This window comes from Carassius carassius, chromosome 16 (genome assembly GCF_963082965.1).
Source record: "Carassius carassius chromosome 16, fCarCar2.1, whole genome shotgun sequence".
In the NCBI taxonomy this organism is placed as follows: domain Eukaryota; kingdom Metazoa; phylum Chordata; class Actinopteri; order Cypriniformes; family Cyprinidae; genus Carassius; species Carassius carassius.
In genome coordinates this window covers 33856812-33882863 of record NC_081770.1, presented here as the reverse complement: position 1 = coordinate 33882863, position 26052 = coordinate 33856812, and the positions used below count along the sequence as shown (strand labels likewise).

At 38.9% G+C, this 26052-nt stretch overlaps 2 protein-coding genes across 5 annotated transcripts in view; one reads left to right on the top strand and one right to left on the bottom strand.

Moving 5' to 3' along the window:
• Positions 1–3363, top strand: part of ccdc66 (coiled-coil domain containing 66) — an 81997-nt gene extending 78634 nt beyond the window's left edge. For 3 of the 4 annotated variants that reach the window (XM_059569938.1, XM_059569936.1, XM_059569937.1), the window contains exons 15-19: positions 266–669; positions 827–870; positions 1446–1657; positions 2660–2760; positions 3054–3363. In XM_059569938.1, coding sequence (XP_059425921.1) covers positions 266–669; positions 827–870; positions 1446–1657; positions 2660–2760; positions 3054–3149 — 857 coding nt within the window. In that variant the 3' untranslated portion in view covers positions 3150–3363. The remainder of the gene's footprint in view (positions 1–265; positions 670–826; positions 871–1445; positions 1658–2659; positions 2761–3053) is intronic. The other variant, XM_059569939.1, reaches the window with a different exon arrangement.
• Positions 3364–3461: 98 nt separating this feature from the next.
• The window catches only part of tasora (transcription activation suppressor a), a 36062-nt gene continuing 13471 nt past the window's right edge, over positions 3462–26052 (bottom strand). Inside the window, exons 11-25 of the mRNA XM_059569981.1 lie at positions 25685–25791; positions 25541–25613; positions 25217–25452; positions 23043–23631; positions 21572–21939; positions 18383–18433; positions 15654–15704; positions 14262–14388; positions 12344–13338; positions 11178–11300; positions 10890–11049; positions 9592–9700; positions 9284–9462; positions 7207–7362; positions 3462–4704 (exon numbers count right to left, since the gene is read on the bottom strand). Coding sequence (XP_059425964.1) covers positions 3746–4704; positions 7207–7362; positions 9284–9462; positions 9592–9700; positions 10890–11049; positions 11178–11300; positions 12344–13338; positions 14262–14388; positions 15654–15704; positions 18383–18433; positions 21572–21939; positions 23043–23631; positions 25217–25452; positions 25541–25613; positions 25685–25791 — 4283 coding nt within the window. The 3' untranslated portion in view covers positions 3462–3745. The remainder of the gene's footprint in view (positions 4705–7206; positions 7363–9283; positions 9463–9591; positions 9701–10889; positions 11050–11177; positions 11301–12343; positions 13339–14261; positions 14389–15653; positions 15705–18382; positions 18434–21571; positions 21940–23042; positions 23632–25216; positions 25453–25540; positions 25614–25684; positions 25792–26052) is intronic.

Below are 26052 nucleotides of genomic sequence, written 5' to 3'. Positions count from 1 at the left end.
ACAATAACATCAAAACTGCATCCATACAGCAATTAAATCTGTACATGGCTGTGAAATTGAAGCTTTGGTGGAGGAGATTTCTGTAAATGACCAATCTGGTTTTGATTTCACTTGTACAGAAAGGAGCTATTAAGGAGTAATTAAAGTACAAACAGCATTTGTAATGAGAGGTTGGTGAGTAAATAATGACAGAAACTTAATTTGTAAAAAATGTTTCTAAATGAAAGTATGAGCGCTGGCTCAATATCAGTCTGTGATTTTGCAGAGATCATCCCTCAAGCAGAGAATGAGAGTGTTATCCCCAGAGCTGGTGTCACAGGCCCAGCTCCTCCAAACAACACATCCCAGCGATGTGAGGTGAAAGCATCTGCAAAGAGCCACAGCAAGCAGCATGTGAGAGAAGTGGACGCTTACGAACCTTACGCACGGAGCGGCAGGATCCACAGTGTGGAGAAGAGGCCTGAGTGGAACACACAGAGACCCAGCAGAGCCTTCATCCCGGCGTCAGAGCGCTACCCTGAAGCCCTGCAGAGACACCGGCAGGAGAGCAGGAGACAGAGGCAGCAGCAGCTGATGACACTGCTGGAGAGAAGCACACCGCAGCTGCTTCATAACCACAAGCCTCCAGCTCAGACACGCGGGATGTCCCCTCCAGCACAGGGGCAAAGAGTATGTCACTTTCCTTTAGTAGTTAAGAGCAGAGCAGTGACCATGATTAGAACCAGAACCATTGTCAAATCCCTCACAGTTGGCATCACTATTAATGCATGTTGTGTACATGTTGATAAATGTATTTGAGTGTTGATGTAGTTTCTTTTCTATTCAGAGGGAAAATCAACGCCAAGGAGCACCAGCCTTCAGCGCTGGAAGGTGAGGATTTTAGCCAGGTGCATAAAGCTCTCTCTTTTTACTTGAACATTATAACGTGGACTACAGTGACTATTTAAGGTTAGAATTCATAATGTAAGCCAAAGGCAATATGTAGTCAAAGAATGGATGCCCTTTAAACTACAAACATTATCACTGATGCACAACTGATTTTAGTTTTATAGGAAGGTTGTGCTTATTGCTTATTTCTCAGTTTTAACCCATTTTTAATGAATCATTGTGACTTTCGAAGAAATTGAAAAATGTGAGAAAAAAAAAACTCATTATGCAGCACAGTCTTTTCCAACTGATTAAAAGAAATAATTAAAAGAAAGGTTTCTTGAGTTTCTCAAGAATTAAATGCAAGGTTTTCTTTATAGACTACAGTAATAGCTGCTAGACATCAGGCTCTGCCATCACAGCAACACAAACAGTAATGAGTACGGTTTTGTTTTGTAGTCCAGTTGGTGAACAGAAAGATGAATTTCTCTCTAAAATGAAGCATTACCTTTGAAAGCATGTGTTTTCAGCATGCTTGATGTGTTTTCGAGTGATTAAAGTGTGTTTTGTGTCTCCAGCAGGGTGCCGTCTCCTCCCGCACCTGCAGGAAAGACCCGTGTGCATCAGTCCTCTCACCACATGATGGAGGACACTGGCCGCCCGCCGTCATTAGACTATGTGCCGTATGTGCGCACAGACGAGGTGTATCACATGGACCCCCTCGCTCCGCTGTCCAGACCCCCGACTCATGAAGCACAGCAGAGGGACGACACAGATCAGCAAACTACAGGTGACTTTGAAATGATCCCTATTGAAATTACTATTTCTAGTGTGGAAATTAGCTGAACAGTGGTAAATGTGACTGCATCTAAGGATTTTGCTACTTTTGTAGCAAACCTGACATTCCCTCCTTTTTTATCCAATGAAGAGCTTCACGCAGGTCTTTTCCATACAGCAGCTCATAATAACTGTTTCATCCAAAAATGAATTGAAATGAAACTTGAAATGAAATGAAAATGAGAATTCTGTCATTAATTACTCACCCTCACGACTTTCCAAAAACATAAGACCTCTGTTCATCTTCGGGACACGAATTAAGATATTTTTTATCCAATCTGAGAGCTCTCTGACCCTCCGTAGACAGCAAGGATGCCAACACGACCAAGGCTCAGAAACGTATCAAGGAGACTGTTCAAAACTGTTTTGAGACTGTTTATGTGACATCAGTGGTTCAGTCGTAATTTTACAAAGACACGAGAATACTTTTAGTGCGCAAAGAAACAAAAATAACAATTTAAGTTACCATCTTCTGCCATTTTGGAGAGTACCCCAGAACATAATCAATGTAATCAGTGTTGTTTACGCTCAGCATTATGTTCAAAATGGTTAAATGAAGCCATTATTTGCACACAAAGCATTTTTAGCCTCTGAAAATTGCAGCTGAACCCCTGATGTCACATGGATTATTTTATCGATGCTGTTTCTGAGCCTTGATCATGTCTGATTTCATCAAAGTACCTTAATTTGTGCACCGAAGATGAACAAATGTCTTGCTGGTTTGGAACGACATGAAGGGTGAGTGTTTTAATTTTTAAACTAACCCTTAAGCTCAAAACAGGAGTCATACCATAAGAGGCATTGGTTCTGCTTGTTAGATTAGCTGTCATGGTGTTTGCACAATGACAGACTGTGAATCTTAATGGACATACATGGTTCTGTGCTGTGTGTGATGAATAGTGTCAAACCGTAGGTGTATGTAATTCACAAGTCAAGTTTACGATGCTTCTTGCAGCTGTGAGCAGCAGCAGGCAGGCACCGCCTTGGGTCCAGCATCCTCCTAAAAGCACTGAACGGCAGCAGGCCATCCTGAAGGGTCTGTCCGAGCTGAGACAGGTAATGCCCCAAAACAAGAAGGGACGGCTCCGAGCGTTTCTCTTGTTTTGAGTCGGCCTGCATGCCATGGACTAGTTTACTGATTCTTAATACAACATGCTGTTATAGATGCATTCACAAGATTTTACTTTTTTGTAATGATTTAACTGTAACAAAACTATGCATAACACACTTAATTCTGTGTGCTTTCGACTGGTTATTAAGGACAAGCTTCCTGTCTGCAACAAACAAAATCCAGCAGGAAACACTGCAGTCTGTAAATGAAAAGCTGATGTTGATTTCTTTTATTTCAGGGTCTGCTGCAGAGACAGCGAGAGCTAGAAACCAGTCTGAACCCTGCGGTGCAAACACAACACAGAAACCACTTCTCACCTTTCAGACCGCTGTGATCCAGAGCTGCTTCCAAACACAAGACAGCACTTTATACTGCCAGATGTGTTGCTGTCGGACACATGAATCTGTCAGACGCTTTTATTAATGACATGTTGTAGACGTGTGACACATCAGGCACGTTTCTTGGGCTGTTTTTGAACTGCAAATGTGAATGTGAATTTTACAGTTTTCCCTAAATGTGAATTAAACGTATTTAAACAATTTTTAAAACTAAGAGTTGCATCTACTTTTGCCCATACTTTTCACACTAGTTCTGCTCAATTATACATGACCAATATTACTTCTGAATCAGCAGTACAGACACAGACTAGTTTGAAAGTTGTTTAATGTATATTATCGGCTTTATAAAAATATTAAAACCAAGGCCTTGAGCTTCATCACAAAAGAGGAAAATGAACCGACATTATGCGCCCCACCAACATGCAAATGCACAATACAAATATAATGCTCTCTTGAAAAATATGAAATAAATCAAATTTTTAACACACTCTCAGTGAAAACCTACAAATGTTTGATTTTTCTTCTTTTATACAAAAGTTGAGTCTGGGAATTGTAAACACGAGTTTGAAAACTATCTACATGCGCCGCTGGCTCACCAGCCACCAAACCCTCCTCTGTTGGGATGATATGCATCCCCTTGGAAGGAAGGGTTTCCCTGCCAGGTCTGGAGGAACGGAGACCCCTGGATCTGCTGCATATCTACACTGTAGTGCGCCCCCCAGAGGCCCGGCGCTGAGCCCTGCGCTAAACCACCGCCCCAGGACATCTGCATGCTAGGATTGGGCACGGACCCAGTGTAGGCCGGAGCTCCCACCACTCCGGAGCTGTTGGGAACGCTGCAGTTCAGAAGAGGATGCCCAACAGAGGCATTGTGAGAGATGAAGCTCGGGCCCGCCGTGAAGCCCTGCAGCGCTGGATAATAGCCCTGTCCCGCTGCTTCAGAGGAACTAGCGCTGCTCACTGCAGTTTTCTCTAAAACGCTGCTTTCATTGGACGGTTGTCCTGCATTAGCCGTGACCATGGAGCTTGTGCTGGATTGCTCCCAAGCTTTGGAAATATTCGGTATACTGCTGGTGCTCTCAGCTGCCGTTGCTCCATACAGGACCAGTTCATGACTGGCTTCGCCTGGAGAAGAAGAGCTCAGCGGAGCCCCAGCTGCTTCAGCTTTGACTGGCATCTCAGGCCGAGTACTGGACACACTGTGGTTTCCCGAGGAGCACTGAGGATAGGAATCAGACAGACCGCTGTGGCCGAGGAAGCTCTGGTGAGGATCGACTCCAAAAGACGTCTGGAGGGTTTCGCCCGAGTTCGACTTGGAAAGCATCCTGGATGTCTTGAACTGGGAAATCGCTTCACTGAGAGCCAGGAAGTCTATTGGTTTTGGTAACTGGCTGGTGGTTGTGATCACAGGAATTGGATTGGCTTGGTCTTGGAGAGAGGGTTCGGAGAACAGGTGCTGGTCCGGGACAACACAGGGCGTCTCCGGAGAGACCGAGACCAGGATTGGGTTATCTGGAGAATCCGAGTCCAAGGACATGCTATCGTCTCTCACTACAGGGACAAGAGAGAGGTTACAGCCATCAACGATCACAGCTTCAGATGAATTTAATACACTTTCCCAATATACTGGATTTGATCTGTAATTTAAAGCAAAGATTTCATTATGAGTTTTCAACTATCCATCATAGTTTATACAGTCAGTGACAAATAAGGATTTTCAGGAGATTTTGAGCATAGAAATAGGTCTATAATCTCTATGTTCAAGCTGCATTCATGGATCTTTTTTACAAGGAAAAACAGTCACTTTCAATAAAAAACTGAAAGATTGTCAAGTGTAGTAACAATCAAGTTTTGCTCAAATGACGGCAGATTAGCTCGTTGCATGTTGGTGGGCAAAATAACATTCTGATTCAGAATTATTGGTCATTAAATGTCAGAACATTAAATGTTGTCTTTGATAATGCCAAAAATAACTTTACGCTCCACAAAATGAATTTTTATTCTAAATATAGAAGAACTGCATTCAGGTTACTGTAGTGTCCTAAGCATCAATTCTGCTGGCATTTACAATTATGTATTTTTCATGAACCATGAAATACACACAGAAAATGTCAAATGTCAGAAGAATAAAGAGATAAAGTTAGGATTTATCAAAATACATTTATTGGAAGAGTTTTATATATATATATATATATACAGTTTCCCCAAACCAAATACAAAATGTATTACTCATGCCAGTTCAGTTTATTGGTTTTAAGGGTTATTTCTGTCGTGATGAATCATTTAAAAAGTTATGGTTCCAAACAGAAACCCTTTCTGTATTTACACATTAAAACAGAACCTTTTTTTTTTTTTACTTTGTGTTAAGATGTAAAAGTTGACAGAATGCTATACATCTAATATGAATCTTCAAACAACAATCTTTACACCTGCAGAAGGTTACAAACCCACGCGCACACACAGGGTCCAAAACAAACACTCGCCAAGTGCCAAAAGCAGCAGGTAACAACTGAGTTACTGTCCAGTCGACTGGCAGCTTTCAGTGACTGCAGAACAATGCATGGTTTATCAAATATTAAAAGGCCAGTCTCAATGTGAGCATTTCTCAACATTTTCTCTTTTAGTTTGGTTCATTAAGGCAGTGTTGGGGAAAGTTACTTTTAAAAGTAATGCATTACAATATTGAATTACTCTATAAAAAGTAACTAATGGCATTACTTTTTATAAAAATTAATGCATGATGTAACTATGTCTTTTTGTCAGCAGGCCTGGGCTTGCTTATTTGTTTTTGGTAAGTGTCAAGGCTCTTTCACATAAAAAGTGATACGAATAAGCCTTTTGCTGAAGGACATGTCTCTGCACCTGTCCCAATTCCTCTCAACAAGGGGACAGGACAGCTGTCAGTGAATAAATTGGAAAACAATGTAACTGTCGTTACTTATTTGAAAAATATATTTTATAGCAAATTTAATGTAACACTTATATTTTAAGATACATGTTACATGTACTTACTATTATAATAATTAAGCATGACTGCATGCAAGTAACTACGTCCACCCCAATCCTAACCCTAACCATACAGTAAGTACATGTAGTTAATGTAACCCAGTACTTAAATGTATAATTACACTGTAACAAGGACACCTGAAACAGGTGCACTGCAAGAATGCTGTCCTGAGACAAATATACATGTCATTTATCAGCTAACACATTCTGGTGTGCTTTGAATTGTTGATTTTTGAAAGCAAACCAAACCTTTGCCAAAATATGTCCCTGATTCAGAACAAAGCTAATTATCTAGAGGTCTGGAAATGTGGTGAGTGCAATTCAAATTATATTTATTTTATAAATTTTGCATCAGTTTATCACCACAAATCTCCCAAAAACTCCATGTGGCTACTCTAACATGACCTAACAACACATTTGGAAATATATATTAGGAATGGGAAATGTCTTCACATTTTTGTGACAGGCGCTGCTTCAAAAAATCATTTATTTATTAATTCAGTATTTTTGGGTAAAAATGTATTTATTCAGTATTTATTATTATTAGGCCAAAAATACATATCAATTTGTAAAAAATATTTTTTAAATTGTTTGAAGGTACTTAAAATAAAAAAACGTAGAAAAACCCCACTCTATATTTATTTTGGACCCTGGTTACAGCTGATGGTTATATTCAGAGGTGAATGTTCACAAAAGACCTGTTGATCCCAAAGGTAAACAGATGGTTTCTATTGAGTGTTTCATCCACGTCCGTCCACCCACGAGATGAAAAGCCTTTACAAAAGCACAACATGAACTCGGTTGCCTTTACAGTCTCCTCTGTTCTCAGCCTCGGCTCCTACTTAGCTTGTTATTATCATGACATAATGCCGCTGTGTGATCAAGAACCTTCAGTACTCTTCAAGCAAACACCATTTAGTCCTGTTATTTTCTATTCTGTTTGTTCAGCCGTTCATGGACATTACAAGCTTCTCTCTGACTCGAGTGAGAGCAAGACTCAGTGTAGTTTGGGATGCTGTCAGATGGGTTTACCACAGAATCACTTACATGACGCTGGAGCGGGAGAGCCACAAGTCTCTGCTGATGGAGCGCTGTCCACATTTCCTCCAGAATCTAAACTGCTTATTATAAACTTTATCTCATCAGCATTGGCAATGACGATGCCACTGCTGGAGTACTGGGGAAACATCTCAAACTGGCAGCCTGTTGGACGGGATTTAAACAAACATTACTTTGGTCATAAGCATTCGCACCAAGTATTTACATAATCATAATACACCCAAGAATTTACTGTTAAACTGATTAAAACAATATATATTCTTTTTTTTTTAAAAAGCAACAATATGATGAAGATAATAAAATACGATTTCTGCAGTACAGACGGACACATGAAAAGTAGGTCAGTACACTTAAATCAAATGTCTGTGAATATTAAACTACTTTGATACGAATCCCTGCTTGATCCTTTGCATGTCTCTGTATGAATGAATGGCACAGACGAGCGGTTTTGTTTTTACAGAGTCGTATACAAACAGAAACTTAAAGGTCTTGATAGCAACCCGTCAAAATAAAAGTTTGGTTTAACTTGATGAAATGATATCAGAAATATTACTTAATGTAATGATAGCACTACTACTATTAATAAAATTATTCTTAAAACATTATTTTTAAAGGAATATTTACCAGAACAATTATTTTCAACAACTTATTTCTGATAAAAAAAAAGGAAAACAAAAAATGTTTTATAAAGATTTTTAATAAAAACAATTAATTTGAAATCCTTTTTAATTATTTTTAATGATTTCATTAAATATTAATATGGAATCCAGATTATTAACGGAAAACAGAATTTGTTAAAAATAATTTGAGAAAAAAAAAATATTTCATAGGGCCTGTAAAAATGTCATTTTTTTATTTTTCAATAAAAATAATTTTTCAACAATTGCTGTTTAAGTAGGTTTTAAAATTTTAATTAATTAGACATTTTTTTTTTGGATGAATAAAGTTTAATTTAATAAAACCAAAATCTAAAAATTATATGAATTTAGAAATAAATAAAACTGGATTTGTCAAATAAAACAGATTTCATAGGGCGCTACGTAATCTGCCAACAGTCTGTGGTTCCTAGAACAGAATTTGAATTTCAATCTCAAACACAGAGCCTTTACCGTCTGCTTTCTGTTATTCCCTGTGACTGGTTGATTACAGCAGAGCTGGATCCTCTTTATTATGTCACTTTCTATCCTGCATTTAGATGGAGATGCACAAGCTTTTGCCAATATTTTTACCTTAGGGAAAATATATTCATGAGCTTGGTTTTGTTATTTGTTCTTAGTTTAACTTTTACTCTTGTAAAACCACACTGACTCTTCATAAGTGCTGGATTTTCAAGAGAGAGGGACTCTGGGTTCCTTATATTGCACGAATTTAGCTTGATTCACCTCTCTACCTATAGTTTTGATAATGTTATTGCTATATACCCAATTCAAAGAAACATTATGTTGCTTGCTTTTTAAGTTAAAGCTATATATGCTTGAACAAAATGTTTGGTGGCTATGTGATTTGAAAGTGCTTGAAATACTTAAAATGATACTGATGCAGAGATTAAACAAATATTCTTGACCTCTTTTGTTTCTAAAGTAGAACAGGATGAAAAATGTGCAAAATGGTGTGAAGAGTGATTTCATGAAGCTAATGTTTGCAGATAACCACAGATGTTAAGATGATTACAGGGGACTGAATGTGTTAAAACCACAAGCGGATGTAAGACTGACAAAGGCTACAATGACGAAGAGGAAAAGTGCAAGAAGACATGATTTACAGAGACTGAAGCTGCGTCTCCATTACAAATTGCACAAACAGGAAACAAATTGGAAACACATCAACTCCCATACATCACATTTTTCCGGCAATTCTAAAAATGTATATTGCGCAAAACTGCAATGGGAACATATTTTTTCACTTTTATATACATAAACCTACCAACATCCTTCGACATGACTCATCTCTGGAGGAAAAAATTGATTTTAGTCACATAGCATGGGTTAAACGCAGTCATATGCAAATGTAGCAGCGAGATGTAGACCGCAAGACATCAGTTACGCAGACACTTGTGTCACTATACCTGTCAGAAATATCAGGTGTCGTTGTTTGATGAATCTGGCTTGCAGATCCACTAGACAGTCGAGGTCAGGCGCCTGACGTGATGGTGTGTCACAATCGTGGTACGACAGGATCTCAACGATGTGCCTCTTCTCATATTCACTGAGGATCTCGAACAGCTTCAAAGCATCAGGTTTGAGCCTGGAAACAGCACAGAAACAAACAAACAAACAGTTCTTACAGTGCAATCAAACTTTACACTCTGTGCCACCACTTGGTAAACATAAACTGTGCTTGCGCCTCCAAAGTTTGAAAGGTTTGGTGTCAAACCTGCTGTGCTCTCGGAGTTTCTTGTGTGATTTGAAGTGCACCCTCCACCTCCAGGGGCTCTGAGGAGAGTTCAGCTGCTCAATGTACTCAAGGATATCTTGAAGTTTCTCTAAAAACAGAAAAACACGTGTTAAGTTAGGACTGGAAGATATGACCTAAAATCAAAAGCTCAGTTAATTGAACGTTTTACCTTGATTATGGTTAATGAACAACTATTTTTTATTTAGTATTATGTTTTTTCTTCATTGACCAGGTGGGATACAGTTTTTTCCTAATGAAAGAGTGCATGTCTTTTTGATTTTAAAACCATGTATGGTTATTTATTGAATATTTCGAACAATTGAAATAAAGCACACTGCTTAAAATGAAAACGCGAAAAACAAAGTACTCTTGTAAACATTATTGTAAATAAGTATGTTATATAATGCAATGTGAGTAGTAGAAGAATATTCTTATTTAATGCCATTTCAGCATCTTAGCTTATTTTCATGGCAAAAATGATTAAAAAAAAAACATACACAATAAAAACCAGCAAAGAAACAAACATGAGTTTTATTATATTACAAAAATGTTTTTACATTAACATAAAAAAACTAAATTCTGGTATAATCATACTAAACTAAGTTAATGCAATGTAAAAATTAGAAAGTAGTAACTTGCTGGCGCTGAAAAAAAAAAAAAAAACGATTGTAGCGGCCATAAACGTCCGTCTATTGCACAATGCACACACATCAGCATGTTTTAAGGGCAAAATTTTAACAGGATAAAACAAATAAAAAAAATTAAATAATCAGCATGGGAAAATGACATTGGTTAGTTTCAGTATTTCCTAATTTTGATTAATCATCCAGTTCTATGTTGAGTAAAATAAACCTAAATGTCAATAACACTCAATGATATACCTAAAAACCATGGCTGTGACAATAAATCATTCGATTTTGAGATTGTTGGAATGCATCGCAATTCTCTTTGCAATTAATTATGGGCTTAATTTATGCATTAGAGACAATAAATCGTTCTTGACACATAGGAACTCACAAGGGTGTTCATAGTGGGCTGTGTTTACATTAATCTCACGTCATAAAAGCATAAAAGGCGAGGTGCAAGTAGATTTAACCACTCACATGACTCTTCTTCATGAGAATCTGAGCGTGTGGTTGAAAACTATCCTAGAGTGTTCTAAAACTAAACTCAGAATCTATTCCAGTGAGAACGGCGATGCAGTCCAACAATCTCACGAATGGCGACGCATGGATTTATCGTCCAGCCCCAGTGAAGACCTGTTGAGGATGCATTACCTGCAGTGATGACAGCTGGGTTCAGGACGTGCTCGTCTGACACGATGAAGCCTCCGGCCTGAAAGAGCTCGTTGTACGTGTGGTTCTGGATGTCACTAAGGTTGTCTACACCAGCAAAGCTCACAGACGGATGCTTCTTCAAGGAAACCAGGGAAGGTATCTATGGGTAGAAAACACAACATCTAGTGCTTTACAGTTTTTCTAACCAGTTGCAATATTGAAGAGGAATCAACATACTTTTTAATAATACTCTATATCTCAAATTCGAAGTGCTGAGCTCTGGTTTACCTTGTGAACCTGTGCGGCGATGTCCATATTCTGAATGATGACCAGCAGTTTGTCTTGACTGCTGCTTTTCTCAAGGAAACCATGTGGGTTACACTCCAAGTTCCCCAACTTCTTCAAATATTCCTGTAACGAATGTCAATACAGTACAGGGTGAGTATGTCTCCAGGTCTCTAGGCAACTAAATTGTGACAAATAGCCAAAATCCGATCTCAGCAGTCAGACTGAAAAGGATTTCCAGAAGTGAATGTAGCTCAAAATGTTTCAGTTCACACTTGCTAATTGATAGGATTCCAATCCGATATGTGGAAAAAATGGATTTTGACATAGCATGACATGGTTTTAATTTTTTACATTTTCCACATTCCACATAAAGAATATTTCATTTTTATATTTTGATAATTTGGATCAAAGAGCTTTTTAGCCTTCACATTCACAGCATGAATTGCTTAGCCTCTAAGTTTCTTAACGCTCAACACCATTGTTTCGAAGTGCTGTCAATGCTTTGTAAAACCTTTTTAGTTACTTGAATCTGAACTTTGCCAGTCACTCATTGCATGTAACTCGACCGCAGACCATCTCTGTTCATGGTATGTAACACTGAACCAATATTTATTGATGACTTTCATGTGACTAATCACACTGAAGCTAGTGTGAGTAACAAAAAGCTTTTTCTGTGTGTAGATTTGACTGCAATAATAACTGACACTTCAAATCAACAATAAAGTCAACTTTTACTAAAAGCAGTCTTTAAAAATGTCTGAAAATATATCCACATGAGTAAACCTTAACATGTGCTTAGTCTTAATGCTCTCACATACTTCACATAGTAAAGTAGTACGCGCTCACATACTATAAAGCCTTCTAGTGGTTACACCGTGGTATTGCAGATGATAAATAGTGCAATAATTAGAGGTTAATATTTCGTAAAATGCCATGAAAATAATACAAATATGAAAAAAAAACATTATTGAGCCAATATCACAAAAGCACAAATATCGTTCTCATATAACTGTCTTCATTCACTTGTATGTTCATCTCTAAGTGTAATAACAACACAGAGGCCCCGCCCTGCATCATCAAGCTCTGCCAATCAGCACCAGACTAAATATGTTCCTGCAGCTTTAGATTTGGTCAAGGCCAAAGAGCCAGTGCAGCACTACATGTACCTTAATCTCCCAGCAGACGTCACTCTCCTCCTCATCCGTGGAATGGATGTAGAAGTAGACGATGTTCTTCTGAACTCCTTTGATGATCTCCACCAGGTTACTGATCACCTCGGGCTGCAGCTGATCGATGATGCTGCTGATGGCAGAATGAGCGTGTCCTATCTGGCCGTCTTCAGCCTCCACAGCACCTGCAGTCTCAGCAACCAAACTACCATTCATCTCATGAAGATCTTGAGGGACGTTTGCTTCCTGCGTCTTCTGGGTCACCGAGTCCTGCTCTGATGCCCACATCTGCTGGAGATCAGGGTCGGGCACACTTGAGTGATGTTGAGGCTGCGTCCTCGGGTCAGGTAGGGCACTAGAAGGGGAACACGGTGTCAGAGATGACTCCAAGGTGTTGTTGGAAGACGAGGAAGCACATGGATTAAAGCTGAAGGACGTATCAGGGACATCTGAAGGAACTTCTGCAGCAGATGTGGAAGAGGTCACATCTTCCTGAGCTCTGGGGTATCGACTGACGTGCTGAGGGTCAATGAACATCATCAGGCTGTCGTGGAAATTGCTGATGTAGTTGCTGACTGGAAACGGAGTGTTGTAGTTTGACACGTAATTGGAAAGTGGCACAGCTGGAGTCTGGAGCGGTTCCCGTGAGCCCTGAGTGCTGGAGCTAGCGACATAACAAATACGTTTGGCCTTCAAGATCTGCTCGACCTCACTGGAGAAACCAGAGACGAGCTCATCGACTATGTGGTCTAAACAGCTGCTGTCTGCTGGACACTCTGTGGTCACGGCTGGAGCGACGGGCTCTTTATCCTCAGCCTCTGCTGCTGTCGGGACATCCAGATCCACCGCGGTGTTGCTGCTGTCTGGCTGGCACGGAGGGGACAGCTCCTTTATGTCCGGCGTGGCGTGTGTAGACACGGTTGGGCTCTGAACAAAGCGTGGGTCTTCAGGATGGTCCATCTGTCTCTGGGAATATCTCTCTGTTTTCAGACCTAAGCAAGCAATTGAGAAAATCCAGATGCTTTAAAGCATTTCGTATTTTTATGAACTACAAACAACTGGTATGCAATGAAAATGACTGAGGTTTACATATACATATATATAAATATATATATATGTGTGTGTGTGTGTGTGTGTATGCTTATTACGTTTGTATAAACACACATGCATTCATATATTCAAGAAAAATTTTATGTTCATATATTAAATATATTTATTTATAATATACATTATATGACAAATATTATCTATATATACTGTATGCATGTATTTATATATGCATAATAAATATACACACATACTATGAAAACTCTTATTTTGGATGTGATTAATCGCTTGACAGCTATACTTTTTAGTGTTATTTTTTTAACATGAGGACAATCTTCGTGTAGTGCTAATTCACAGGAAACACTGATAAGCGTGTTACCATATTGCATTACATATATGAACAAATATATAGTAGAATACTGAACCCTCTCCTCAAATTAATATAACTCTGATCTCCAGAGATCAGAAATTAAGACTCCCTCCAATTCTCCCTCAAATACGTTAATGCAGCTTCCAAATAGAAAAATGCTGAGTTTCTTTCACAGTCTTTTAGTATTTTATTAGGGCAGAAATAGTATAGACATTAGATTAGTGAATACAGATTATATTCACTATTAACTAAGAGTTTTCCCTCGATTAACTCTTCATTTGCTGCTCATTAGGTAGCTGTTGTAATAGATATGTTTCAGTATTGGGAAAGATTAAGGGATCTAGAATATGGTCATGCAGAATAAGGCATTAATATGTGCTTTATAAAAAGTCAATATGCATGCTAATAGAAGTCTTTTCCCGGAGTGTTAATTGTTGACTTGCAAGGTCATAATTAGACCCTTTGCCCTGTTCGTCACATCATATGAAGTGAGTTTACCTGTGATGGGGATCAGCACCCATGGAATGGTCTTCTCCCCGAGCAGATTAACACCACGCTGTTGTCCTCCAGAATCTGAACAAGGGCTAAATGCTTCTAAACTACTCAAACTACCAGCGGTCTCCTCCTGAAACGGCAAAAACATTGTCAAAACCACTACCAAGAGTTTTGGACTTCAAATCAAATGACTGAATAAATACATAAAAATAAACTAAAAATACTTTTGACATTGACAAGAACTGGCAACTGTCATTTAAGTTAAGAGCATAAATCATATGCAGTAGTTTCTAGTACTAACTCATCTGCTCTATTCAGTTCAGTAAATAAAGTGCATCAATTAAACTGCAGGTGAGGAAACACTACTCACTGCTTTATATTCACCACACAAAACTGGCTATGAAAGGAACAGCACACTACTACACAGAATATATACTGTGATGAGTACAGTATGTGGATTTTTATTATGCATGGAAAACAAGATCACTTACTACATTTGCCAAAATGTGCAGTTTAACACTAGTGAAAAATAAAGTAAAAAGGGATTCAATTGTGAAATAACGTTTGAGATGCCTTAAAATAAAAAAGAAAAGAAAAATACATTCTTTTACTTTATGTTTGTACATCAGTATTATATATTCCCTAAGTTACAGCACTGTTGCATAAAAGCAACATCCCTGGCTGGTGTTCAGAATAACAGAGCAGTTTGTCAACACTGTTGCTCAGATGCACATATATAAATGCCATTACGTAAATGGCAACAAAAATGTTACGAGTATATTTCCAATAAATAAGGAAATCATTTTTCTCTATTACACAGCAGCATATGATAAATACATGTACTAATTTAATATTTTATCTTGGGCTACTTTCATATTATGAAACTAATCAGCATTGATATATGTCTTATATTATTTAAGAATATTTCACATGGATGAACTGTCAAAGCAGAAGCTTTCAATCAGCTTGAAAACAGAAATCATGTGCATCTAAGAGTTAAAGATGCAGAACATACTGAGTGCCTGAGCAGTGTCCCAAGAGAGTTGCTATAACAGTCTATCAGCACTGTTAGTGTCGCTACACTAGGCTGCTTGTGTATTCCTGATTGTCAGTTGAGCATTAGTCACATTAAGTCACATTCATTTAATTTATATGTGCCCCTGGAGCACAAAACAAGTCATAGGGGTAAATTGTTATTAATTGGGATTTATGCATCATCTTAAAGCTGAATAAATACACTTTCCATTGATGTATGGTTTTTAGGAGTCTGGGGCTGAAAAAAAAATCTATTTAAATCTGTTTAAATCAAGTTCTGTCATTTGTTTAGTGCCACAACGTAACTTCTCGTCTCATCACCTGCATGAGTTTCTCTTTCTGCCACAAACGCTCACCCACCTTTCCTCTCTTCACCTGCGTCTTCTCTACGAAGCCTGTTGTGTGCTTTTTCTGTGAAAATCAAGCACTTCAGCTAACAGATTTTTGTCCTGACACTCTGGGAAAGCAATTTGGTCAACAATAGACTTGAATGGCATCTACCTTTTCTTGAAAACCTCTCACCCCATCCTTACATTTCTGCACTAACCTCTTCTTAAAAGTATTCATGTCACAAACCTGTTTCATCAAAATTATCAAACTATTCACAGCCATAGTAAATACATTCTGTTCTCGTTTACTCACCCTCAAGTTATTCTAAACCTGCATGTTTTTTTTTTGTCAGAGGAACACAAAGACTGTATTTTGAAAGAATATCCTGGTCAATCTTTTAACTATGATGAACAGTTTTAAAACTTTTCTGTTTTTCACACAAAATACATCATGTATATAATTCTGGACTATGCTGGTAATTTTTGAAGCTTGACAGACTATTGTTATAAACAAACCAATATCTTAATATCTCTCTAAGATATAGGAAAAAAGTCTTTAAGATATTGTTTCACAGGTTTGGGATGACAACAGAATGTACATGTTCAAGTAATACTAGGGCTGCCCCCAACTAAATATGTTTCTAATGAACTTATAATCATTGAAGGGGTCATGAACTGAGAAACCAAAATTCCCTCGATCTTTTGACACAAGAGATCTTTGTACTATAAACACATAGTTGTAAGTTTCAGAACTCAAAACTTTCTTGTTAGTCAAAAAAACTGCTAATATTGACGCCAATCTGCTAAAACAACCACTTGTGGAATGTTCTACTCTATGATGTAATAGTGTGGATAAGCACCGCCTCCACAGAAGATCTACGCCAGCTTCTACATCACTGCCTGTTTAGCCCCGTCCACCAATTCTACATCACTGCCTGTTTAGCCATGCCCACCGATTCTACAGTGCTGCCTGTTTAATCCCGCCCACCATTTCTACATCACTGCCTGTTTAGCCCCGCCCACCAATTCTACAGCGCTGCCTGTTTAATCCCGCCCACCATTTCTACATCACTGCCTGTTTAGCCATGCCCACCGATTCTACAGCGCTGCCTGTTTAATCCCGCCCACCATTTCTACATCACTGCCTGTTTAGCCCCGCCCACCAATTCTACAGCGCTGCCTGTTTAATCCCGCCCACCATTTCTACATCACTGCCTGTTTAGCCATGCCCACCGATTCTACAGCACTGCCTGTTTAATCCCGCCCACCATTTCTACATCACTGCCTGTTTAGCCACGCCCACCAATTGTACAGCACTGCCTGTTTAGCCATGCCCACCAATTCTACAGCGATGCCTGTTTAGCCCCGCCCTCCAATTCTACAGCGCTGCCTGTTTAATTCCGCCCACCATTTCTACATCACTGCCTGTTTAATCCCGCCCACCAATTCTACATCACTGCCTGTTTAGCCCCGCCCTCCAATTCTACAGCACATCTTAACACTAATTCTGAGTATGGGTCACCATATTTGGTCAAGTCCAGAGCCGGATTATCCATAAGGGCACTTGGGCCAGTGCCCAGGGGCACCATCCATTCACAACAATTAGGGGGGCACCACATGACACAAGCTTTAAAAATATTTTTCGTAAATTGTTTTATTATTAACTTGAAATTCTTGAAAGACCATACATAACTCATTTATGAACACTAACTTAACAATAATAATAATAATAATAAATTATAAATAAATAAAGATTACATGACCACTATCAGTCCCCCCCTTCCGTCCCTGTCAGAGTTGAGTTGGTCCACAACAAGTACGCGCAAATGTGTACTTTTTTTTTAGCGGCTACAGAAAATGAATCAAAATGGACAGACGTCAATTGAGTGGTTTTGCAAAAAGAAAGTTAAAGAAAGACAAGGACGCTAGACGTTTAACTACAATTCAAAATGTTCCAGGGATCGAAAGTTTTTTTTAAAACGAGTGAAGAATGAGCTCAGGACGACAATGACACCGAAGCGATTGAATGCACTCTCCTGTTTACCATTGAAATTAAAGTTAAAACATTACTGTCTACAGCCGTGAGAGGGCGCTCTGTGCTCCTGTAGTCTACACTGAAGACATAGAGCGCCCTCTCGCGGCTATAGACGGTAATGTTTTCTCTTGGTTCTTGGTTCTAAATAAATGCGATTTATAGTCCACGTCACCTTTACAAACAAAGGCACAGTTCGACACAGGATTTTCAAAAGTCTGAAACCAAAAGATGATACTGTGTGACTGTATTGGTCTGACAGTAATGTCACAAACACTAGAGTGGGTAACTAATTATTGTGGTCACTATTGCTTTGTCTACTACAGATTGTTTTATATGAATCAAGTAATTTAAGCGGTTTTGACTTAAATCACAGCAGCGTCCATCTGTGAAGGATGTAGGCTGTCAAACATACAACTGTTAGCCAATCACAGCAGTTGGTGTTTACTTCAGAGTCTACAATCATCCACGCCTAGTCAAACACAGCGTATTGATGAAGGGTGTCAAAAACAGGACAGAAGTCCAGGCTATTAGTTTTAAATGAAGTTTTTGGATGTAAAAATCTTGGTAACATTATAAATGGACCTCAGAGAACAGTACCAAATAAACAAAACGTAGGCAGTTCATGACCCCTTTAAGTCAAAGTTATGACAATGGCATTTTTAATTAGTTTCGTGCCTTTCATTTGTTCAGTCATGTCTTATCACCAGCCTAATTCTTTCACCCACCTTTCCTCTCTTCACATGTGTCTTCTCTACGTAGTCTCTTGCACGCTCTTTCTGTGAAAATCAAGCACTTCAACTAACAGCTTTTCTCAAAACAAAGGGAAGCTAACCCAAAACTGACACTTTAGGAATGTTATTTGGTCAACATTAGACCATTAGAAATGGCATCGAGTGCCCTTCTTGAACACCTCTCACCCCAAACTCCTGCCTTTAAATTTCTACACTAACCTCTCCTTCAATGTATTCATGTCTCAAAACTTTTGCATCAAGACAACAAAATTATTTAAAGCCAAAGTGAGTCAATTCTGCTCACATTTACACCCTCAAGTCTTTCCAAACCTGTATTTGTTTTCAGGGAAATACAAAGGCTGTATTTTGGTCACTACTGAAGCTTGACAGACTTTGGTCACTGTATATACTTTCACACAGGTTTGGAATGACAACACAAGTGTTGCTTAATTTTAGGGCTGCCCCCCAGAAAAGATTTGATCTTATAGTTGTTCATTTAATCAATTAGGCAACTAATCACACATTTATATTAATTTAAATACCTAAATATATACTCTGGGCCTTTAATATACAGCCCATTCCACACTCAAACACATGCATAAAGCTTGCTGCGATGCACCAGCAAGAGTAACAAAGTAATGTGACGCTAAAAATGAAGACGAAGCTGCCGATCTTCGCAGTACAGTTAACGAGCATTGAGAGAGAAATGCACCGTATTACATAATCAGAGAGTATTTCTTTTTAATTGGTTATTTAAAGGAACACTCCACCGTTTTTTGAAATAGGGCTTATTCACATTATTTCCTACATTTAGATGCATTTTCCTACAAAAATGCAAATGCATTTTTCCATCAGTGCATGCATTGTTTTAGTTTGACTGGGTCGGCGTTAGCTTAGCTTAGCACAATGAATGGAATCCTTTGTTGCCAGCTAGCATGGCCTGAGTAAAAGTGATCAAAAAAATTTAAAAAACCCACCTAATTACTTCTTGTGGCCTGCGTATTCACAACGAGTACAAATAGCGATCCAGATTAACACTAGGCGATTTCCTAGGCAGATATTGACTTGGGACTATATTATGGGGAAGCACAGGCGAAGCACTGCTGCTTAGGCGAAGCACTGCTACTTCGGCGCAGAGATATCACTAAACACATGAAATCCCACGAATTCCGTCAACATAGCGGTGTGAATAGTAGCTGCCTGGCTATTTTCCTTACAGTACACGAATGGCGATGAACATGGCTGATTTTGAGAAAGACGAAGAGGGTGACTTCTCAGACAGTCAAGAACCAGAACCATACCTATTTGAACCAGAGTTTACAGAAGACGAGCTGCGTGCTTTGGAAATAGAACGACAGGAGGAGGAGGTTGCGATCGCTCGTGATGAGAGCAAACATGAACTGGTGGTGTGAATGTAGGGGAATATGCCAATCTATGCCGACGGAAATAGAGTGTCTATGCTGTAGAGAGTGGGACATGTTTTTGCCATTGATGACCAGGCTCAACACGTCAGATCAAGATGAGCGTGCCCGAAGTTGTGTCACATCTACAGAGGATTTCACGGCGCTGATCCATTCTGCAGTACTCGATTTTTTTTCCGGTGTGACAAAGTGAACTGGAAAAAACGCCCCACGCCGAATGGACCAAATGGACAGCTGTCCACAGAGTAAGTGATTATTTTAATCATGACGCATGTATAGATCGACCCATATTATAGCTGTATTCACATAGAGTTGATGTTTTTACAGGCAATATAGGTTATATAGGAAGAGAAATAAAAGACAACTTACATGTGCACTTTGTTCTTCCTGTGTTTTCAAAGTAGTCCTCTGGTACAAAACGTTCTTCGCAAACACGATACTGCTTTATTTTGTTGAGAGGCGTTGAACTACAGATCTCCAGAGCTGCTAGCCATTTATTTCTCAGTTCCACATTAGGTGGAATTCTGTGAAACATTACATTCGTGTATGTCCTTTGCTTGTTCTCACAACCTTTTGCTATGCAGGTAATAACCATGTTTGCTGTAACTTCTCAAAATAAATCATCCAAAAGCGAAGACACTCGGTGCAGGTCACGCCGGTATGTTCCTCTTCTTCTGTTTTTTTTTTGACGCGTTGCACGCCGGTATGTTGACAGAATTCGTGGGATTTCATGTGTTGCGTGATATCTCTGCGCCGAAGTAGCAGTGCTTCGCCTAAGCAGCAGTGCTTCACCTGTGCTTCCCCATAATATAGTCCCAAGTCAATATCTGCCTAGGAAATCGCCTAGTGTTAATCTGGATCGCTATTTGTACTCGTTGTGAATACGCAGGCCACAAGAAGTAATTAGGTGGGGGTTTTTTTTTTTTTTGATCACTTTTACTCAGGCCATGCTAGCTGGCAACAAAGGATTCCATTCATTGTGCTAAGCTAAGCTAACGCCGACCCAGTCAAACTAAAACAATGCATGCACTGACACAAAAATGCATTTGCCCACCTATCTAAATGTAGGAAATAATGTGAATAAGCCCTATTTCAAAAAACGGTGGAGTGTTCCTTTAAGGGTGTAATGGTACACAAACATGACATCTCGGTTTTGATTTCACTGTTCAGTATGGTTTCGGGACAGCATTTATTTAAACATACATTAAATAATCAAGACAACACTAACAGGTCAAGTAAAATATAATGCAGTATATGGTTTAATATTTCTCAAAACGCTCTAGACTTCATTTCTGTAGCAAATAACGAGCTGTGGACACTGATGACTAGCCTGAGGTAAATGAAATGCTACGTGACATTTTGTTAAGAAGCTGCTTTAATGACGTCTTTCTGCAACTGAAACACAGAGCGATTACGTGAAATGTTCATTCATGTTTATTTCGCGTTAAAACTAGAAGTAAACTTGAAGGGATGATCGCGCTCTATGCTGCCATAGAACTGAGTATATTAATAATATATTAAGTATTGCATAAATGACAATTGGTATTGGAAACATTGGTATTTCCTGCCTGATATAATGTAATTACCGCAAGGACCAGCTAGTAACTTTCTGTCCATTACGAACACAGACCACTTTTTACTCTGACTAACTAGCAAGATTTCTGTCGACTAAGCCTCTTGTGGTCATCTATTTAGGGGCAGCCCTACTAAAGCACAGTTTGTGAGGGTGTAGATGTTGAGATGTTCGGGCACACTGATCTACCTCCAGACAGTCGCTCTTCTCGGGTTCCTCCTCCACAAATCTCTTCCTGAGGTCGATGTCTCGGTCGGTGGGAAGGCCGAGTCTTGACATGCTGTCGAACAGAGCGGTGTCAGAAATGTCCGTCGTCTCGGTGTCTTCAGGCGCCTCTGCGGCTCCTCTGGTCAGCGTGTCGATCATTTTTAGGACCTCCAGCGCCCCCTGCCTCTTGCCTTTGCGTAGGTCCGTGTCAAGACTGGGCTTTCCGAAGCTGTCCAGGATCTCCATGATCTTCAGCACTCCCTGAGTCTTGTTCTTCCTCAGGTCTGTGTCCTGAAGCCCGACGCTGCTCAGAACATTAGCCAGAGATGGAGGGGACTGTCTGTCGTCCGCTGATGAAGAGAGGACACTAGATTAAACCCTGACAGTAACAGTAACCAGCGGACACACAGTTCAAACTAAGGCTGTCAAAAAAATGTTTTAGAATTGGTTGAATTTAACATAAAAAACTCAAATTCGAATGCAAAAACGTTGCATTTGAATTGTATGTATGCGTCAGACAGCCTTATCAGTGGCCCATGAAATGTGACGACCATGTAGTTGTTGTTGCATGTTAATGTCCTATCTAGCTGAACCCAGTAGAAGATTCAAAGTATTGCGGAAAAAGAGAACATCAATGCGCAGATGATGATGTTTACGTCAAAACCAAGCCATTCACACACAAGGCATATTGATCTCATTTTCTGATAGGGACATCTATCAGCATTGCACTCGCATCTCGCACAAGACAGCCATAGGTTTAAAATTAATTAATCTTTTAAAAAATATGTCTTGAGAATTAATGGAGGTTTTTGTTCCCCAATCCAATGCATCTCATGTTTTAAATGAAGAATGTACTATTTGTGATCGTTTTTTTTAGTCCTTTGTATTAAACTGTACATGCATGCATACATACATGATGCTGTTTTGTTTTTTAATTGTTTAAGCAACTTAATTATATATGGTTTATAAACATTATTTTAAACATTATGCACTTTATCCAAGAATAGTCGTTGTATTTTATTGTTTTGAATAAATGTGAATTAGTAATATTTTGCTCAGGAGAGAAGCCAAAAGCTTTTAAACTAACTGAAATAGTGCCTTTTAAATTCGAATATAGATCATATTTAAGTACAAAATTAAAATTTCGTTTTTCAGCCATTTTGACAGCCCTAAAATGCTCAGACATTTAGAGGACGTTTCCCGGACAGAGATCAAGCCTAGTCCTATACTAAAATGGCCCTTTAAACCAGATTAACAGAATAGTCTTAGACTTCATCTAGTCCAGAATTCAAAAGGCTGATTTCCAGGAAGAACACTAGAGCTACTTTAAGACTAAATTAAGGGTTAAATTAATGAGTGAAAGGCACATTTGACACAGGACTGAGATTAATTTAAGATGATTAATCGAGAGAAACAGAGATCATGGTGCAGCCCTGCTCTTCGTTCTCCTCACCTTCTCTTAATTCTGCGTTGGGCTGATTTCTCTGGCGTTTTGAGCTTCCCTCATGAGCATCGAGATCCAGCTTCCTCTTCAGCGTGCAGGGGTCCTGCGCCGGCTCTGGATCTCCCACTGTTCCCTTCGAGCTCTTCTTGTTCCTCTGGATGAGCTTCAGCAGCTCCTGGACTTTGTCTGGGTCACTGTGAATGGCAGCTCTCTCAGTCTGAACCCGGAGCTCCTCCACCTTCTTCTTCACGCTCTCCAGAAGCATGGTGAACACGGCCGGCTGGTAGATGTAGGGCCGCACGAAGCTCTCCCAGTTGGTCTTCTGCCGGGGCGCAGGAAACAGCTTCTCCCTGGTGTCCAGTTTGGGGTCGTAGTTGGTGCGGACGTGCTGCAGAGGCTTGCCCTCGCGGAGGTAGTCGTAAACCTGCTGCTCTACAGCGGCGCTGAGGTCAGGGGGAGGCTCGCTGCGAGCCTTGCTCAGAGCGCAGTGGAGAGCGGAGACGAACCAGTCGTGCTGGGGCATGATGGGACTCTGATGCTCTGAACACACGGGTCTGCAGCTCGCAGAGGGATCCGATGCTTTACCAAGACAAAGACAGTTTCATTACCACATCATAAAATTAAGATCTGACTGGTGAAACACACTCGATGCAAATGAGCGTAAATACAATAAATTCATGCAAATATGAAAACGCAGACACTTCAAGCAAATGCAGCTTTTGTTTTGCTCTGAATGCCACTGTCGGATGAATCTTAAAAATCTATTTGGAATGATAATAAACTAAAGAAAAGCAAAATGCTGTTTGGAAAATTTGTTCTTCATTGTTACTATTTCCTTGCATAATTGAAAGTCAGTTAATTGGTTAACACTTTATCTAAAGCCTTTATATAATAATGCACTACAAATATAGTTTTAATGCATTAATTATGCTTGCAATGCACCTTATAATGAATTTGTATGATTTTAACAGTACCACAGTTATACATTAATACATTATAAAATACATTATACATTATCAGTGGTGTTGGGGAGTATCTAGTTACATGTAATGTGGTTACAAAATAAATGGTTTACACTTTATTTTAAGGTGTCCTTGTTTCAGTGTAATTATACATTAAGTACCAAGTAAAATTAATTAGGTAACATGCATTTATTATATTGTTAGAATTAGGGTTTGGCTTAGGGTTACCTGCATCTAATTATCCATCATAAATTGTTATTATAGTAGTAAGTACAAGTAACATGACAAGGACACCTTGAAATAAAGTGTTACCAATAAATGTAATTGCAATCGGTTACTGAGAAAAAAAAAAGTAGTAGTTAAATTAGTTACTTATGAAAATGTTAATGGTTACAAAGAGGGTTACATCTTAATATTTTCATACACATACAGATTTGATTGATTTCTTCCCAAAACTGCATTGACTGCTCTAAAATATGACACACCAATGTTTCAGGATATTAGGACACGTTTAATCTTTAAATGATTTTGACAAGTCTGACAGTAATCAGTGTTGAGTACTGTAAGATTAACCCTGCCTGCTTTACATGTTTGGAAATTATTTACGGTTTAGAAAAAAATGTGAAATTATGTAATCATTTACAATACTTTAATAAAGTAACTGAAATAGTTACACTACTTATTACATTTCAAACAGGGTAACTTGTAATCTGTTACCTATTACATTTCCAAAGTGACCTTCCCAACACTGTGCATTATAACACTTATCTACTCATTGTCACACTTTTAGAAATATAATGCATTTAAACACTTCAAAAACAAAACTTCAAATATTATAATGCATTTTAACGCAGTTACATTTATGAAACTATATACGTAATGCATTACATTATGAATGTATTTACAATGCATTATGCTATCAGCAAAGTGTTACTGTTAATTGCTTTAACTTACCATTAAATTTATATCTATTTTAATAGTGCGATTATTTACAGACAAAAATAAAACCAAGTTAAACAGTTAAAATGTGTATTTTATTTCATCTTTGGCATTGAGACTCTTTAAATCTCATTAGTATTAGTAAGTCTATTGAATTTTGGCAGCACTGCGACAACATTAGTTTGAAGAGAACCTCGTTGACCAAGTTAAGATAAACTGTGTACGTTTATGACTGTCTACATGAATAATAATGGTTCAATAGCAGACATTTGAGGGCAATACAAGTTTATTCTCTGCACAAGAACCGTTAAGAGTGAGGCTAAGTGCTTGCAATGTTTTAACCAAGCATTCTTGTCTGTGTTTGCATTCTTGCATTAAATATATGTCTGGCTTTAAGAGGAAATCTAAATTTAACCGTGTGCATCTCTCTAAATACTCACAGCTCTTCAACCAGTCACGCTTCTCACGATAAACAAAGAGAGCTTGTATAGAGGACATTTTCCAACCACCTCGTCGCTCTGTGAAACCAAAATAGAGTCGATTTCATTCAGACATTTCAAAGATCAGTTTCTTTTACACTAGCACTTCACCATCATTAGATCCTACCACTTGAGTTGGCCATCTGACTGGCAGAAAGCAAGAAGAGGAAGCCTCTGTCCCTCACCATATTCACCAAAACCTGCAGTGACGAGACGACAATCAGCCCAAGCTCAAACAGCTGCAGAAATATGAATCAGGACTGATGCTCACCAGACCCTCTTCCTCCAGTTTCTGCAGCAACACTGTCAAGCTCTTCGGAGAAGTTCGGTCTTTCTCCACCACGTCAAACAGACTGCAGAACATGCCACTTTTAGACACTACAATAACAAAGCAGATCCATTATTTACATCACATCATCTTCTCTCTATAAGATCAGGCAATGCAGCATTAACATCCCTACATTAACATGCAAATCAACAACAAAGAAGCAGAACAAACATACACATCTCATGTCATATCATGACTAGTTGTTGACAGATATGTTTACAGACAAACAGGAGCTCTCATTCTCCATATTTTCCAGTTTGTGGCATGAAATGTTACTCAAAGATTTGTTTAAAATCCATATTTTCAGACAG